The sequence below is a fragment of the Pleurodeles waltl genome, chromosome 5 (genome assembly GCF_031143425.1).
Source record: "Pleurodeles waltl isolate 20211129_DDA chromosome 5, aPleWal1.hap1.20221129, whole genome shotgun sequence".
NCBI lineage: Eukaryota > Metazoa > Chordata > Amphibia > Caudata > Salamandridae > Pleurodeles > Pleurodeles waltl.
The window spans coordinates 579238322-579257809 of NC_090444.1; the positions used below are offsets into that span (position 1 = coordinate 579238322).

The 19488-nt window shown below is 42.2% G+C and overlaps 1 protein-coding gene across 1 annotated transcript in view; it reads left to right on the forward strand.

The window, feature by feature from the left end:
• Positions 1-19488, forward strand: part of RYR2 (ryanodine receptor 2) — a 2714825-nt gene that overhangs the window by 1509563 nt on the left and 1185774 nt on the right. Inside the window, exon 33 of the mRNA XM_069234403.1 lies at positions 19081-19240. Within this exon, the coding sequence (XP_069090504.1) occupies positions 19081-19240 (160 nt within the window). The remainder of the gene's footprint in view (positions 1-19080; positions 19241-19488) is intronic.

The window sequence follows — 19488 nt, forward strand, 5'->3', positions numbered from 1 at the left end:
TGGATTGTAGAGGAAGGGTCTTCAAGCATTTGGTCACATCACCCAGAGAGAACATAATCTGCATCCAACATGCATACCAAGCTTAATGGAGATGCCAGTGTTTTAGGAATAAAAGACCATATGCCTAGATTCCTGTTCCAGTTTGTATGCGCAGAACGTTTTCAGATTGTTGTGGGGTCCTCTTCCCTGTCAGGAGATTGCATGTGTCTACGTAGAGGGAACACACACACAAGATTCTCTTTAGATGTTGGCTTTTTGACCAAGTCAACAGTACAGTTCACCACTTAGCTGGTGCCAATATGCAGTTCCCTGAGGTCTTTGAGTTGCTGGATCTCGGGTTATAGGATGTTCCTTTTTGTCCTATCCCGTTTAGCACCCTTGGACTTGGGAGCTACTCAGCACAACACTCAGGTTTCTAGATACATGGGGCTGGGACAGCAAGGCTGCTAGGTGCTAGCAGAAGGCAGAGCAGACAAATCTACCTCTTGCAAGTCTGGTGCAAGGTTCGAGTCCAATCAAGACAATAGGTATGTGAGAACTACTTTCTTCACTGTTGGTGTTTTTAATACATAAGTGCACCATAAGTACCATGAAGAGTGTAGTCTCAAGGTGTGTGCATAAACCAGAAACTACAAATCATATATGCTGTATAAAGGGGGGCAGAACAGTTCAAGTTTCCATTATTATCTTCCAGTTAGAATCTATCAGTATCAATAAAGATATAGGCTTCTTATAAAGCAGAAATGATTGGACATTCTAGGTCTTATAGTTTTCTGGCAACCCTGCTGGAAACCAGTTGGGGCTCTCAAACACTCTCCGCCACATACTCTGTTTGTCATGATTCATCATGGAGTCCTTCATCAAGAATGACAATGCAAATGGATAGGTTCAACCTGTGTGAGGCAGCACTTGATAGTGCAGATCTGAGGGATCTTATATAATGTGTGATACTGCTCAATCCGTTGACTCAGAGTAAAGTAGTGCATTTGTTAAAATCTAGAAATTGTGCCCACTGCAGGAACTATTGATGATCGAAGGTCAAATTTGAATTACTTTTACAGTTTATATTACGCATTGGCTGATGCTTTGCCTGTTCCCTTACAGTTGCGATTTTCCAAACACAAGGGTGAAGAGGCCTGTAAGGGGTGAAGTTTAGGGTGTAATTATTTTGCTCCAGCTGGCACACTGCTGGAACAAAAGGTGGTCCTCATATTACTTGAACATCAGCAGATGTCCCTGAGCCAGGCCTAATTAATCTTAGTTATGGAGTAGGGGTTGTTACTAGCATAATCCTTCTGTGCAGCAAATTGTGCATATGTGATATTAATTTAGCTGTTCAGCAACGCGAAATACTGACTCTATCTCATATGGGCTAAAACTGAAATATCATTTATACTGTTTACTTTAGTTTAGTTTATTATAGACTTGTGTCTGTCACTTAATTATCTTTGTAAAACCATGCAAAAATATATTTTCCCTTTGTAACCATTAGTATAGAGGCATCCCTTCAAAACCGGATGTTTACCAGAAAGATCATTGACATGCCTTCAATGTTGATTCCGGCGGTCTCACAAACATGATTCACATGCAGTAGACTGAACAAGGTGGAGTATGGAAGCAACTTTGCTTGACCCTGTGACTGGTACATAATGTTCTTGCAGCTGTCCCTTATCAGTCACAGAATGTCTTAGGTCAGAGACGGGTATAACCTCACACAACTTACTATCTGTCTCAAATGTCCAGTATCTCCTAGCATGGCATCTTTGGAGAGAAGGTCCACAAATCCCCCCAACGTTGCCTCCACAGGAGCCTAGCATTCAAAGTTAAATATCCATCAAAGGCATAAATTATGTACATGCTTGAGAAGTAGTTTTGTGCTATCGCAAGTGTTCTTTTGTTCATTTAAAAATCATAGGTTTTTCCCAAATTCTCAAATTACGATTTACTAAGTGATTTGATTTTTCATAATAGCTATGATTCAGTCATATCTTTGTTGTAGTTTTTTATACTGTTTTTACCCCTCCTTTCATTTACCTTTTACTTTTAGTAGTGCTTTAAACCATTGTTTGAAGCACCACTGTCAGACCACCCTGCCAAAACTGGAACAGCATCACTGACAAGGACCAGAATGCTGCTCTCAACACCCAAACACTGAAGCAAGCTCCCCTAAAAACTTTCAACAAATAGATCACCTCCTGCACCTACTCCTTGGCCCCTGTCAAACACAACAATACTCCTTGTCCCCTGTCAATCAAAACAGTACAACAAGATCCAGACCTTAGGCCAGCTGGTACACAAGGAACTCAGACAGATGAGAGGCCACTGCAAGCAACTGGAGCACAAATGGACAATGAGCCAGGACTATGCAGACAGAAGCATGTTCAAATCTGCCCTGAGACGCTACCACTAAATGATCCGGACCACCAGACTCGCTGCTCTGGTGGACCTCATCAGTGCCAGCACCAACGGAAGCAAAGAAATCTTTGCAACTGTGAAGATTTCACCTCACCATTGGCCGCCTCCAACTCAATCACTCCTTAGCAGAATATCTGCAACAGTCTCTCAATTCTTCAGCAAAAATATCACTGCCATTTAGAGTAACTTCAGCTCTCAACAACAGTTCTTGCCCAATGCTTCCTGATCTTACCCAAAGAACCAATGCTAACCACAGGGCCTGCCATCACCCCAGAAAAGGTTGCCACCACCATGATCTCCATCTACTTAGGGGCCCTATCAGACCCCTCCCCCACCATGTCTACTCCAGAGGACTGCTACCCATCAGCACCATGCTTACACCCATTCTTAATGCCTCCACCTCTTCTGCGACCTTCCTAGATGCAACTGTCCTCCCATTGTTGAAGGAATCATCTGGAGATCCTTAACATCTCCCCAGCTACTGACCGATCTCCCTGCTACTCTTCCTGGCAAGATCTTAGAGAAAATCACTGACAGACACCTAACCAAATACCTCAATGGCCACCAACTCCCCTACACCACTCAGTCTGGTTTCAGACCCAACTACAACACAGAAACTGCTGTCATGGCTGCTACAGATGACATCAGCATGACTCTGGACAGAGGAGACACAGCATCCTCCTCGACCTTTCCGCAGCATTTGACACAGGCTCCCATAACATCCTCATCCAATGTCTACACAACATTGAATCCGAGGATTTGATTTCCGATGGATCTGCTCCTTCCTGACTGGAAGGACCCAGTCAGTCAGCCTGGCACCATACACCTCGCACGCCCTGTATCTCATCTCCAGAGTTCCACAAGGATCCTCCCTGAGCCTGACCCTCTTCAATGCACACATAATCCCTCTAGCTAGCATCACTGTCTCTCACAATATCAACGTCCTCTCTTATGCCAATGATACACAACTGATCCTCTCTTTCATAGGCAAAACACCTAATACTTAGATCAAGTTCAATGCCTGCATGACTAAAAGTGCCCACTGGATGATGACCACCTGTCTCAAGTTGAACATTGACAACACCGAAAGTGTGATCTTCGAAAGGAGCACATCATGGTGGCACTCCACCTGGTGGCCAACAGAGTCAGGACCAATACCCACCACCGATGTCAAATACCTTGGAACAGCAAACTCGACATGGCTATCCAGGACAGTGCCATCACCACCTCATGCTTCTATACCCTGAAGAGGTTGAGGAAGAAAGATTTTGAAATGGCTCACATTCAGCACCTGGAAAACCATCACCCCCCCCCTTGTCACATGCAAACTGGTCTACAGGAATACACTCTATGCCGGGATGAACAAAAACTCTCCTAAAGGTTGCAGACCATTCAGAACTCAATGGCCAGAATCACTCTCAACTTCCTAAGCTGCACTCACATCACACCACATCTGAAGGAGCTCCACTGGCTTCCCATTCACAAACAAGCACAAATCAAATGCCTTACCCACACTTTCAAGGCACTATATAACACTGACCCAGCATACCTCAACAATCGCATCTACCTTCCCAAACCTTTCTGGCACTTCCACTCGTACAGACTCCTGCTTGCATAAATTCCAGGCATATGAAAAACCAGATCTGAAAGTCAAGCCTTCTCCTGCATCGCTCTTAAATTGTGAAACAACCTGCCTCAAAACATTGGAGCCTCCTCCTCACTCCTTGAATTCCACGAGAAGCGGAAGGCTTGGATTTTAGAGTAGTGCCACTAAACCCTAAGTATGCTTAAACTCACACCTGCTCATTGCCAGTATACCTTCCGGGGTGATAGCACACTCTACAAGTCTGCATAACATAACATAAGATTTTATTCAACCTCACCTTTTTTATTCCGATGAACCTTCCACTAAAAAGAAGGCTGTAAAAATATTTTTCTAAGGATATTGTCTGTTGGCATGTTTCTTAGTTAATGCTTTACAAAAAAGAGTTGCCTTGCAGATTTCAACCTTTCTGTAGAGCATAAGTTATCACATTTGTCTGCCATGATCTTCCCAGTAAGGTACACATTTAAGATTGTTACATTTCCCTTGGAACACTCTTACTTTGCCTTATTGTCCTGTTGTTTCAATTATGTTATTCCGTCATCTTGTTATGAAAGGCATGTGCAGGATTATAGGGCAGGAATTGATCAGAGTAGTATCGTCCAATAACTTAAAGAATGTTGCTTTATCTCTTCTATCCTGAAGTAGCGATTCTTACCCTTCTGACCTCTATGAACCCACACCGGATGGTTATCCGAAGGTAAGGACCCCAGCCTAAGCTGTTACTGTGAACTGAATTTTAAAACAATGCACTAAACTATATAAGCAAGTACACACAAAAAAAATAGAAACATTAATAAATATTTGTTTAATTCACAAACAAAATACAATTTTTTATTTTTTATTTTAACAAGAATGTAAGACCATTCCAAAATTTGGGTTGATCTGACAAAGACAAAGTGATATGCTAGACTCTAGCATATCACTTGTATTTTTTGCTCCTAATGGAGTCTCTCTCCTTGTCCGTGTGTACTAGTGCTTCAGTTAAGACCACAAATCACCCATACTATTGTTTGCTGCTCTTGCACTAATCCACGAATCAAGCTAACAGTAGTATTATCTACTTTTACCGAGTATTTTAGAATTTTCAAATTTAAATGTAGCTTTTTTACATGCTTAGATTTTATTTATCTGCTCATTTTTTATTTTCTAAATCGCGACCCAGGAGTCGACAGCCCTCAAGTTAGGAACTACATCTCTATAGCAATCATACTCTTTCCAAAATCTTGGTAATGCTACTTTTCGTCTTTGGTCTATGATTTTGTGCCTTTGACTCATATTTAGTTATCGTTGTTAAAGAAAGGACTGTCTTCCAAAAGTCTGTTACACAGACAGTAAACTTCCTGTTAATCGTAGACAGTTATTCCCAAGATCGAGAAACCATCATGAATTTTTCAGGGACTTCTCTTTCTGCCTGCTACTCCCCACTGAAAATTCATCCAAATGCATTTTTGACACCTCAAATAGTCATGTTATGATGGAATGTTGGGGAAAGAATCATAGTTTAAAGTAGATTTTAAAAGATTGCAAGCATGTAGTTAGTCTAAAGGGATTGTTAAGCATGAATAATTAGAATATCTTTAATTGCTATTAGGCTTGTGGATAGGTAAAAATTAATTAGTTCCTGTAGTGAGCCAAGGTACACTCTTGAGTATACCACGCAGTGGCGGCCGGTAATTTTAGGAGGAAGGGGTGTGGGCGGGAAGCACACTCACACTCATTAATTCACACATGCGCGCACACGCACATCCATTCACAACACTCATCAAATATTCAAACATACACGCACGCACCAAGCATTCATTAAAAAAAAACACACACACACACACACTTACCTTCAGCTAGGAGGTTCCAGGAGGGTTGGGACTGCTGCCTTCCCTCTCTGACTGACCTTCGGTCAGCCAATGAGGAAAGACAGCAGGCCCAGCCTCGTCTCAGAGTGGGATGGGGTCAATGAGGCTGCTGACCCCTTCCCACTCTGTGATGGGGTGTCACTGACTGACACTCGCCCTGGGCTCTTCAGGGCTTAAACCTGAAGTGCCCAGGTCGAAGTCAATGGGTGACGCTTCTCCTTGTCACCGAGGGGAAGGGCCTCGAGGCACCTTTGCTGAGCTGAGGAGGTCACGCCCACAAGCGCTGCTCAGGCATCCGGGAGTCTGCGTAAATCTAACTCCTGGCTGCCTGATCTGAAAATGAAGAGTGTCTGTCAGGCTGACCTTTCCTCAGCCGACAGGCACTCTTCACAAGGGGCAAAAGGTGGGGGCGTGGCCCCTTCGGCCTAAGGACGGCCACAGCTGATACCACGTGTGAATTGTGTAATACAATGCGCAGGTTCACATGTCTATGAATAATACGTTACTTAAACATTCACATCCTAAACTGTGAACCATGTACACTACGAAAAGTCACATTAGGAACAACAAATATAAAAGCGACTATATGCAGCAATGGGTTTTGCACTGTTAAATTATGGATTTGTCGCATTTTACCACATAATCTGCCGTCTGCTACATAATTTGAAATTCCCACAAAACAAGATTCTAGCTCAAAAATCAAACATTACTAAAATAATGTGCTTAAGTGTGGTTCTGCACAGTAACAGACCATTTGCAAAGGTTAACCGATGACCTTTTTAGATAAAGATTGATGCCTTAGGTCTAAACTGGAAGTAATGAGGAGGGAGCAACTCTGCCCTGATCGTATTAATAGGTGTTGAAAGGACAAAATTACGAAACAATACTGCTACAGTTAGTGCATCATAATTTACATTATCTTGCTGCATAATTTTGTCCACCATGCCGCATAATGTGATTCTCAATTGCCACTTAAATACTTTGATCCTTTTTATAGCTACTTGATATGTTGTTGCCATAAACTAATTGCTATTAAACTTTAGACCTATCACGGTAAAATGGTATCTCCTGGCTTACTAAACAGCCATTTATTGCATCTTCAAAGCCTACAAAATGTTACCAGCCAGCTGGCCACCACCTGCTGATCATGTAATCAGATAACCCAAGGCTTGCAAAAATTGACTGCTTTAATGATGAGCAGCGTGTCAAATGCAAAGCCCTTTTTTATGCACAGGCAACCCATTAGACCCAGGTCAGAGATCTTGGGGGCATATTTATACTCTGTTTGCTCCGAATTAGCGTCATTTTGTTTTACCCTAATTCGGTGTAAAACTAACTCCATATTTATACTTTGGTGCTAGACCCGTCTAGTGCCAAATTTATGGAGCTAAAGTCCTTTTTTGGAAGTGGAAATCCACCTTGCCTTAATGAGATGGAAGGTAGGCATTACTGTGCAAAAAGTGACTCTATGGCCTTAACGCCATATTTATTCTCCCGTGCAAAAATGGTGCACGGGAAGGAGGAGGGGTCAAAAAATGGTGCAAAGCTTGCTTTGCCCCTTTTTTTAACTCCTGGGTCAGAGCAGGCGTTAGGGGACCTGTGGGCCTATTTCCATGGTGGGACACCATTGAATAAGCCCACAGGTGCCCTCCCCTGGCCCCAGGGGCACCCCCACCCACAGCAGAGGAACTGCGGAGGGTGGGGGACCCCATCCCAGGCAATGTTCCCTGTAAGGCGCGCGCGCAAGCGCTCGCACACCTTTCCTTTCCCCATCGCGCACGATGTGCTGTTATCAAATGTTCCACCATTCCTATACTTTGTGGTAATTTATATGCGTTATCACTTTCTAAGCCTAAATAAGCCTTTTAGAGCGATATACGTGCTCCCCTAAGGCAGATAATGCTCATATTTGAATCTGGATTGAAGTCACTGAAAACAGCGTTTAAATGCCGCGGGGAGTGTTTTAAACATCATTTGGCGTACTTTAGCATACAATCGAGCAAGTGATATTTGTCTTGGAAATTAATGGTTAATGAGCTAGGAAATGCTTCAGAACGGTAGAAAATGTGCTGTTATCAAATGTTCCACCATTCCTATACTTTGTGGTAGTTTATATGCGTTATCACTTTCTAAGCCTAAATAAGCCTTTTAGGGCGATATACGTGCTCCCCCAAGGCAGATAATGCTCATATTTGAATCTGGATTGAAGTCACTGAAAACAGCGTTTAAATGCCGCGGGGAGTGTTTTAAACATTATTTGGCGTACTTTAGCATACAAGCGAGCAAGTGATATTTGTCTTGGAAATTAATGGTTAATGAGCTAGGAAATGCTTCAGAACAGTAGAAAATGTGCTGTTATCAAATGTTCCACCATTCCTATACTTTGTGGTAGTTTATATGCGTTATCACTTTCTAAGCCTAAATAAGCCTTTTAGAGCGATATGCGTGCTCCCCTAAGGTAGATAATGCTTATATTTGAATCTGGATTAAAGTCAATGAAAACAGCTTTTAAATACCGCGGGGAGTGTTTTAAACATCATTTAGCGTGCTTTAGCATACAAGCGGGCAAGTGATATTTGTCTTGAAAATCAATGGTTCATGAGCTAGGAAATGCTTCAGAACAGTAGAAAATGTGCTGTTTTCAAATGTTCCACCATTCCTATACTTTGTGGTAGTTTATATGCATTATCACTTTCTAAGCCTAAATAAGCCTTTTAGAGCAATATACGTGCTCCCCTAACAGGTCATGTCCTTGGGGTGTGCAACCAGGTCACAAAACTGCCTTGATGCCCTATTGCATGGAGCAATGATATCCCTTTTTTGCTTTAGTGGTATGGAGAGGCTAATGCCAAAGATCTTGGCTAGTTATGCGCTGCACGCGCGTGAATGGTCAATTTCTTGGTGCACGTATCCTTGGCTGCAGCGCACAGAGACCGCACACTGCCGCACACAGTGGAAAAAAATTAGAGGGAACATTGATCCCAGGTAAGTACAGATAAGTACAGGTAAGTATTGCATTTTATTTTTTAAAGTGCCATAGGGGGCCCTGAAATGGACCCCCATACATGACACAGGGTGCAATGGCCATGCCGAGGGGACCCTTGTCCCCTGTGCTGGCCATTGGGGTGGTGGGCATGACTCCTGCCTTTTCTAAGGCAGGAGTCATGTGGCATGGTAGGTTTAGCACCATAAAATGACGCTAATCTGGTTAAAGTCATTTTTTTAAATTTTTTTACTCTAACCTGCCTAAAGTCATCCTTTGGTGCTAAACACCCTTCTTCTATACCACCAGCCCCACACGACTAAAGTATTTTGTTTTGACTCTAGCCTACCCTTTGCACCGGTTTGCACCATTCCATAAATATGGTGCCCGGCTGGTGCACAGAAATGGTGCAAGCGGGTGCAAACTTTTTGGTGCAAAACTGTGTTAGTGCAGTTTTGCACCAAAAAGTATAAATAAGTGCCTTGGTATTTTAATTTTATTATGCTCCAGCATGGAAGCTGTGGTCCTCTAGGAATTAGATCTTGCGAATGCAGATCTTCCCCTGGGTTTAAAGCAGGAACAGGACATATAGAAATGGAGATTGGTAACAATGACTTACAGTGGTGTTTTTCACTGAGGGGTTCAGAGTGACATTAAATAGACTACGAAGCTTGAGTTGTCTTTGATGTCCCTCAGAACCCCAAGATGAAGAACATCCTTGTAATTCACTTTTTAGGCATACTTCTATGATATGTGCTGTCCCCAAAATCATCTGCCTCTACTTTCAGGTACTACGCAGGGACAGAGGAGTGATGAGGGAGCCATAAATAACATGGCCCCTCCTCGCTGACCCATATATGATTAAAATACCTGCTCTTCTGTGTGCCCTCTCTTCCTTCTATCACAGAAGCTGTATTCTCATGCTTTCCAGCGCTGCTCTGACAGACTCTGGGGGAGTTCTGCAAGATCAGTCTGGAATTCCTTTATGATGCAGCAACAGTGGATATTAGGTTTTGTTACTAGCTGTTGCTGTGTCACAACAGTGAGTTACTTGATGTGAATCCAGTTATTCAGGCTAGTCTCTCTCTACTAGTGCCATACATAACATTTGGCATTCACCCCACTCTTCTTTGGAACACTCTTCTGCTCAGTCTTGGTCTAAAGTCAGGCAGTCTAACTTGTGGCAAACGGCCAATAACGTGGCTCTCTGCAGCACAGTGACCCTGTCACTAAGTTGGCATGTGCTTTAAGTCATTTCAGCGCCAATAGGTTTTCTGATAAGCATGTACTATATCAATTAAATTCACTGGGATTACATTTAATACATAGCTCGCATCACACACACACACATTTACTTGTAAATCACACTGTTTTGTGAAATATACTGAAATACACGTACGTACATTGGGGCCTTTTTGCCGTAAGTTCTTCCCACTTGGAAAATAGCATTTTCTATCTACTACCATATTTTATTAAAAGCTACTGTGTTCATGCATTCACTAGGGGACATTTTAAAGCTTAAAATGTGAGATGTAGATGACATTTTTCATGTTGTTATGTACAGCAAGAGTGAACACTTATGGTATTTGCCTCTCCCTACTGGGCCTGACCTAGGAGATAGAATTGCCCACATGCCAAAACTAAACTAAGCTATTGTCATAGTGAGGACTGCGTGTTAACCTTGTGTAATCTTTCAATCCTTGAATACTAGTAAAGTCTTTGTTTTACTTAAATTACCTTGTAAGAAGTGCAAAATATATGTTCAAAACCTATTAATTTTAAAGCTGTATGTATTTTTGATAGACGTTTTAAGACATCCCCACGACAGATGGCTTACTGCTTTGGTTAATGTGACAAGCTTCTCTGTCTCTTCCCACTCTATCTCGCCTGATCTTACTGAACTAACCCTTAATTAACTCTTTGCTTCTCTTGTCAGAAATATAGGAACCTTGCTTAGTTCATTTGATCTATCAAATATTGGTCCCAGACACAATTCGTACTCTGCATGTTTTTAAAAATTGCCCCCATCCTTATTGATGTAGTGTTAGGGACATTGTGAAATGAGTAACAAAATTCACGCTGTTGAGGAAACAGCTTGTTTTAAAATGTTGGCCTCATCGCAGCAAAAATCCAGTTTGGGACACGTGAATTGTGGTACCTTATCTCCAGAACCCCAAACTCCATCTTTCTGTAAGAAAGGCATTGGAAGTTCCTTTATTCTAAATGAATACATACATCAAGCAACCTGCAGTGTTGATTTACCTCCCTGGTTTGTTATACATGAACAAACATTTTAAACAGAGCTAAGCAGCTACAGTTGCTGCTGCTTTAAAATGTTTGCCAGTGCATATAGATTTTAAGTGACTTGGTTGCGAGGACAGAATCTAATAGGACTAGGGCCTGGGCTGGCCTAAGTCAAAGGGGAAAGGTCAGTAGTGCGCCGAATTTTAGCAATACAGCACATTCCTGTCATTTTCCCCTGTGTTGGCACCATTTTGGCAGCCAAGTGCCAATCCAGGCTCCCCTGCATCATGGTGCAAGTGTGTCTGCATTGCATGCAGGGCTCTTTCTGTGCAGGAAGGGGCACCTTCCTTTACAAAAACAATCCCCTGGGTTTTTTCCTCTTTCTATGTGTGCTGCATACTGCATAACAGGAGTCAAAAATAGGGAGAAATAAAAATATTTCCCCTCATTGCGCTTCTCCTGTTTAAGGCTTTGGTGCATCCAAAGGTTTACAAGATTTTATAAATCTGTGGATGCGTCCAAATCCTTGGGTGATGCGTGGGACCACCCACCAGTTGCCCATGGAACATCTCACTAGTGCAGAGAAAGGCAACACAGCGGTGTGCGCTGCCTTGCCTTAATCCATATTTATAATGCCATTGAAAGCCACATAAAGTGGCCTTGCATGGCTTCATAAATATGACTTAGTGGTTTGTGCCACCATTGCGTCTCAAAAAGTAATGCAACAGCGGAACAAGGGACTCGTAAATATGGGCCTTAGTCTAGGGAATTCTACAGAGCTGATTCTGAAGTGATATATCCTGCATGGAGGGAAGATCATATCTATTCAAGTATTCATCTTAAATTTCCAAACACTCTTTCAGAGCTTGTGGAGGAATACATCATGGTCTATATAGTGCTGTACTCTACTTCGAGAACAGGCACTATTAATAATGTATGTGTGTTTGTGATGCTTAAGATATATATGGAATTGCTTGGTTTGTGGAAGGTGATGGATTTCAATCAGTAAGCATCTTCAAGGTGGCAGTGTGTTTCTTCAGGAGTTTTCTGTGACATCATTCTTTTCAGGATGGATATGCTTCAATTATTAATGATGTCCGCATCAGGGATTCGGGAGAATTCTATGATGAATGTATATGTGCATGGCCTGCCAGACAGAATGGAATCTTTGATCATCTTCTTCTTGTCTTCCCAACTATTCATCCTCAATGATGATGCCCGGTGGGGCTTCTGGGTGTCTCGGGACAGGTCAGCATTGTAAAGAAAATCTTTATTGTTTTCCGGAGCCATGCAAAACCTATGGGTTGCTTAGTTTGAAAAATAATCTGGAAAAGTCCTTCAGCTGGATGATCTATTGAGATGATAGGAATAATGCCCCTGTATCAGTCTGTTACGGTACTTGTACAAATTTATACTGTGGTATTTTTTTAGAGTGCTGGATTTTCTTTCTCTCAAACGTTGTGTATAATCATCAAATAACCCCCGCTATTGACGTATGGACCTTTGTTAGTCGACAAAGAGATGGGATAAAGAGCTATCAGATTAGCTAACCTAAACAGTGAAGTCCAGTTTGGGCTTCACAGAAATTTTGAGATATAGAGTGAGTTCAGCTGGATTTCTTAACAAACTAATTCAAATCAATCATTAGTTCAGTAAGGATTTAACTTTTACTCATCATTATTACAGATCCTAATAATCTAAAAGTCAGTATTTTAAAATCAGATAAAATAGCACATTGGTAAGAATTACAACTACAATACAGAATATTCAGCAAGTGTGTTTCATAATGGAACGTCCCTAATCTAAATTAATGAGGATTGGGCATAGATCCCATTTATGTTAAGCATGCAAGGAAAAGGTGTCAATTTAGAAAACCAAATTAAAGTTTCTTATGAGCGAATCGGAAAACATGGACATGATGCCTTAGCAATCAAGCAGTGGAGATTAGCAGAGGTTGAAAGGATCCGCTCAGTTCAAAGTCACCAGGCATCTCTCAAATATGCCTTCTGAGATCTCTAGCGAGGTCTCTCCTCTACTCTAAGGAACATGTATTACTATAATTCAAAAACACAAAATCTTGGGAGCAGGTAAAATCCCAAAGTTCTCAAGTCTTTACAATGGATTTACACATCCATGTCCTTGGTTTTCTTACTTTGAACAAATATTGTGGTTCAGACAGTTGTTCCCATGAGTCGTGCTTCCTGCCATCTCCTTTCCTCCTGTTGACCACACTATTAGTTGCTTAATACATAACAGATGCCTATTTCCTAGCTTAAAGGAGGTTTCTGGAAGATTACATCATCTGTGGTTGGAAACAAAAGAAAACCATCTTATACAAAACAACAGTTTAAATGCAAAAACAGACATTTTAGACCTAATGTGTTACGTCAGTATTCACAGCATTTATGCTAACCTAATTGGTTCCAATATGTTAATTAAAGTGTTTTCTAATATTGGTTAATTGTGATTATCTACTACAAATTTTGTGTTTACCTTGTACATGTTATTTAATGTTATAAATTGCAGTTTGTTAATACATTGCTTTTAATAGGTAAGATGGGAAATTTTGCTCTATCACTTGTGTCAATTTCACTTCAAATTTACACATGGAGCATAGTCAGAGGTTGGTTTGCCCATAGTTGGGGATTACATTGATACCTTTGTAATGAGTGGCTGTGACCAGTGGCTTCTACTTTTATGTTAGAGCTGAGGCTTAGGTTGTGTCAAGTCTTTCTACTGGAAGTTGTTAAAATGAGCGATCTGGCAATAAAAATGGTTATGTAAAATTCACAGTTAAAGTAAAAAGCACCCTGTTAGAAATTACGTTACTGGTTGACTGGTGTGAGCCCTGGACAAGCAGCAACCACAATATTAGTCAGGGTAATGCACCAGCAATCCCCAAATTAACCTGTGCACACCCCTGGTAGCTTGACACAGAGCAGTCTAGTCAAGCTTAACTCAGAGGGTATGTGTAACGTATTTGTGCAACACTTCAAACAGTAAAATAATGAAAACACCACACAAAAAGATCCCACACCAGGTTAGAACAATAGTGCTTGATTTGGTGAATAAAACAAGACCAAAATGACAAAAAACAAATCAGTGTAACCAGAGTATGTTTTTTTAAAGAAATCACTGAAATATAGTGCATAAAGTGCCGACCCCAGCTATCTGGTCGAACTGGACCAGGTCAAAGTCAAATGTTTAGCCAACTGTGATGGATTGCTGGTCGGATACAGTCCTAGATTAGTCCTGTTGAAGTTTTACCTTCTCAAGTTTTGTGCCACGAGTCCTGTTCCCATGGAAGAAGCTCACTGGAAGCAAGGAGAATGTTGCTGATGATGGTTGGCATGGGACAAGGAGCAGGCCAGACATCACAGACGGGCGAGCTTGAGCCTCTCATTGGCTATCCATGCAGAGGCCAATACCTGCTGTGGGGAAAACACAGACTTGAGGTGTTTTACGCTGATTTTCTGTTTGAGCGGTGCAGTTCCAGTGTGAAAGGGACAGTTTTCAGTCACAAAGAGCCCAAAAGCATGACTTTAAGAGCTTGAGAGCCATGCCAAGGGTCCAGGACATATGAGGCACCCTTTGGGGTCCAGGAACTCATTTAAGACAGGTCCAGGAGTTGTGATAAACCTGTTGTTTCCTTGAGGCTCAGATCAAGAGGCCAGCAGACTAGCCCTTTGAGTCACTCTGGGGTCCTGGGTTCAAGATAGAACTGCAGGTCTAGTTCTTCTTTCTCAGGCAAGAGAGCAGCAGGCAGCAGGTCAGCAAAGCATGGCAGCAGCTCCTTCAGAGTAGCAGTACAGTAGAGTGGCAGTCCTTTCAGCAACACAGCAGTCCATCTCCCTTGCAGAGTGTTCGTAGGTCCAGAAGTGTACTGAAGCGGTGGTGTACGGTTAGTCTTTTACAAACTAGCACCCTGATTCTGGAAGGTGGCAGAAACTTCTAGGCAGTGTTTTTGAAGTCCCGGGAATTCCCTGCCTCCCCTATTTCCAAGCTGGCTGAAGTGACAATACAGGGTTGTTGAGGCCAGTGTGTGGTGACAGGACACAGTCTATTCATATATAAGTGTGATTGGGCCCAACTCCTCCTTCCAATCCTGCCCGGGATGGCCCATCAAGTAACACCTAAGCTTCCGTTGTGTGTGGCTGTCTGGCAGGAATACCCTACGCTGGTTTTACTTGATCTGTCAGCGACTTTCAGTATGGTCTCACATTCCATTCTTATTCAGAGACTATAAGATAGGCCTTTATGGGAAGGCCCTAGATTGGCTTAAAGATTTCTTGGGAAATAGAACCCAAGTGGCCCTGGTACATCCTTTCACTTCCAGATCTATGACCATGAGCAAAGGGGTCCCTCAAGGGTCTTCCCGTAGCCCTTCTCTCGTTAACATTTAAGTGTCTCCGCTTACCAAGGTTGTTCGTGCTTGCGGCTTTGAAATCATATTGTAGGCCAATACCACCCAATTGATAATCTCCTTTGGATAGTATTCAGAGTCATCTAAAGTTAGGTTTATCGACTGCATGCCTAAGGTGGCTGCATAGATGACTTTTAACTGTCTTCACCTGAATGGAGGAAAGACCGAAATTCTCTTGTTCGGCAAAGCACAAACACTTTGGTCAGCTGAGCGGTGGCCCACAGAGCTAGGATTAGTTCAGTGTCCTAGGAGAGTAGTAAAAAAACAGGGCATTTTGTTGGGTAACAATTTCTCCTTGAAAGATCAAGTCACCTCTTTGATATGGCAGTTGTTTTAACACGTTACGTTTACTAAAAAAAGTATTCTACTGGCTTCCTATGGGCACCAGAACATTTGCCCAGGCCCGTATCACCAGCTGTCTAGATTATGGCAATGCTCTTGTAGTTGCCAGTGAGACACTCCTTTGCAACCGTAAGCTGGTTCAATACACTGCAGCCTACTTAGTCTGCAGATTTCCTGCTCATGCCACTTCAAAACCTACTTTAAGAGCTTTGTACTGGTTTCCAGTCAGGAAATGTTCGCTGTTCAAATTTTTATGTCTCACCCATAAATCTCTTATGGGGAATGGCCCGTCATACCTCAGAGCCAGGCTTTCTTGGTATCAGCCGAGCAGAAACTTGAGGTCCGTCGATAAAGCCTTTGTAAGACCATACTGGATTCACATCTCTAGATATGTGGGTTGCTCTTTTTCCTATCTAGCCTTACACCACTGGAACAGCCTTCCACACCACATTTGCTCCTGTTCTGATTTTGGAAGCTCTAAAAAACTCTGAAAACATGGCTCTTTTGAAGAGTAGCCATCTTCTCCTTTTGTCTGCCCAGCACAGAGATACTCCTTTGGGAGTACGTTTTTTGCACTTTATGAATGCTGGTAACACACTCATTCATGTGGCCTTGGCTGGCTACAGGCACCAAAAAGGGCTAAGGTTAGAAAATGCCAAATTTCTAAAAATTGCATTTTTAGAATTGCAGTTTAAAATCCAACATCGCCATAAGTTATGATTTTATGTTGTGATTCGAGATATACCAAACTTGAGGGAGTTTTCTCTTCATATTTGGAAATTACAGTTATAAAAAGTAATAAGGCAACTCCAATGTTGTCCTACGGGAGAGATAGGCCTTGCAGTAGCGAAGAACGAATTTACGAGTTTTTCAAAATCAGTACATGCAATACTTAAAGGTACATGTCCATCTTTTAAAATATTTTGCACTCTGGCCTCTGGGCTGTCCAGTGCCTACCTTAAGAGGGACTTATATTTATTAAAAAGGAAGGTTTGGGCCTGACAAAAGGTTTATTTTGCAAACAGTGGTTAAAATGCACTCACTTGACCAAATTATTAAACAGTGTTTTCATTGGTAACAAACTAAGGCCCAGATTTACTAGAAAATGATGGAGCACTGCGCCAATGTGGCAGCGCCACGCTCAATCAATTTAAAAATGCAGTAATGCACAAATATTTTATTAAATAGGGTGCACCCATGTGTTTCCCCCTGCACTGGCATAAAATTTGCTGCCGAGCGCCAGTGCATCCACCCCTGTGTCATAGTGCAAGGATGGCTGCATTGAGGGGGGAGATTGTTTTTGTGCAGGAAGGAACACCTTCCTGCACAAAAACAATCTTAAATGGTGATTCGCTCTTTCTATGTGTGCTGCAAGAAAGATGCAGCACACATAGAAAGATAATAAGACGAGGAGAAATACAAGCATTTTTCCTGGTTGTGCCACTCTAACACCACGCCGTGGGTGGCATTACATTTTGGTACTACCTCAGGTTTACAAAGTATCATAAATCTGAGGCAGTGTCAAAATGCAATGGGTGTTGCTATGGCATGCCCACAGCAACACTCATTGCATGCCTCTTCCATGCAAAGTGCTGCATGTGAAAGGGCTGCATTTACAAGGTGGTGTGAAGCCACAAAAAGTGGCTTAAGGCCACCTTGTAAATATGGCGCAGGGCATTGCGCCACCGGAGCATCACAAAAAGTGACGATCCGGTGGCGATAGTGCCTCGTAAATCTGGCCCTAAGAGTGCAGTGCTGTAAGAAGCCCTGCTTAGGCCCATGAAGCCAATTAGGAAAAGCTAGAACTCTGAAGTGTACTAGACACAACACCAGCTGCGCATGTTATGTCTGTATACTTCGGCGTTTTAGCTTTTCCTATAAGGCATATTTTGCCAGGTCGAAATAATAGTTTAAAACTGCACATAATGGTTCTGCAAAGACATGTGTGAGTCATGCTTAAAGGGCTACTTACGTGAGTAGCACAATCAGTGCTTCAAGCCCACTAGTAGCATTTAATGTACTGGCACGGGGCTCATGTAGTACCACTTTACTAGGGACTTAAAAATAAATTAAATATGACAGTTGGGTACAAGCCAGTGTTGCCATGTTTCAAGGAGGGGGCACAAGCACTTTACCACTGGTTAGTAGTGGTCAAGCGAACTGAGTCCTAAAGCCAACAATGTCGACTTCAGCAAAAAGTGGAGGAGGAAGGCACAATATTCGGGAAGGACCCTGCAAAAAAGCCCATTTTCAACACTCCCTCTAACCCTTCTACAATGCGGTGATGCACCTAATGTTATAATACATTTGAAGAAAATGCTAGGCGAATGCAGTTTCAGATTGTTGAAGCAGACACAATTGTTCATTACAATAACTACCTAATAAACTAATCTAATTACATGGTTTTCCACATTTTACCTCAATGATAACTGCTGTCACAGCATGTCTCAACCCCCCTGATTTTGTCAAAAAAAGAGACATTATAGCATACCGTTTGTTGATAACTGCTAGTGATTCAGAACTGGGTAAAAAGTTGTTGTTTTCTCCTCATTTGATGATTCATAAAGAGCTCCCTTTCCTGCCAATGTAATTTAGCTTAAATCAAGCAACTGGAGAACAGATGTGGGAGTGGGTTGGGAAGCTTGAACTAGGCAGCCTTTTCTGAGGAAGCGCAGAGTTTACCAGGTGTTACAGGGCTTATGCCATTTCCAAGGGAGTAACATAGGCCCCCGCTGCCCCTGCCGCACTGGCGAACCCTAACATTTTGGGGGCCCACAACTATTCAAGTGACCCCCCATTCAACACAAGGTCAATGACTATTTGTGAGATATAGGAGTCTCTGCGGCCTTTCATCTAATTCTGCAGGGGAGCCCCACCATTTTAAATTGCGCCACTACAGATTTCATTATTTTTCATATGAGGCGGCATGGCGCTTAATAGCCCACAGTCAGCCTCTCAGCAAAGTGATGAGAACACATCCCCCTCCATGGGCATTGGCACCTTTAAAACTGCAGCAGAAACCAACTGACAGAAAGAGCAAACTTGGAAAATTTGATGTCACAGTCCTCTCTTCATTACACAAGATGGTAAACCAGTACTCAAACAAATTTTGCAGTATGTCTCTGTGAACTGAGCATGCGTAACTGTTCACATATGATCATCAAGCACCTGTGAAAAATAAAATAAAATTATGTTTGACATTTTTTTCTATTTTTAGCATAAAACGCAGTAACTGCTACATGGTGTGTGCTGGTGAAAGTATGAGCCCTGGACAAGGCCGGAACAATAATGGACTGGAAATTGGGTGCCTTGTAGATACTTCCAATGGACTGCTGACCTTCACCGCTAATGGCAAAGAACTGAGCACCTATTATCAGGTACAGTATGCATTATTGATTGTTACAAGCATTAAACAAATATATATATATATATATATACACACACACACGCAAACATACATATACCCATACATGATCACATACTTTGGCACTGACAAATCTTCATAAAAGTCTAATCCACTTCAGCCCTTCCTGGAAAGTTTCGAAGTAAGAAGTTAAGCAGGGCCCGAATAAAGGGGGTGGTCTAAAAACATGTTTTTCCCTCATTCATTTTCTTCAAGACAATT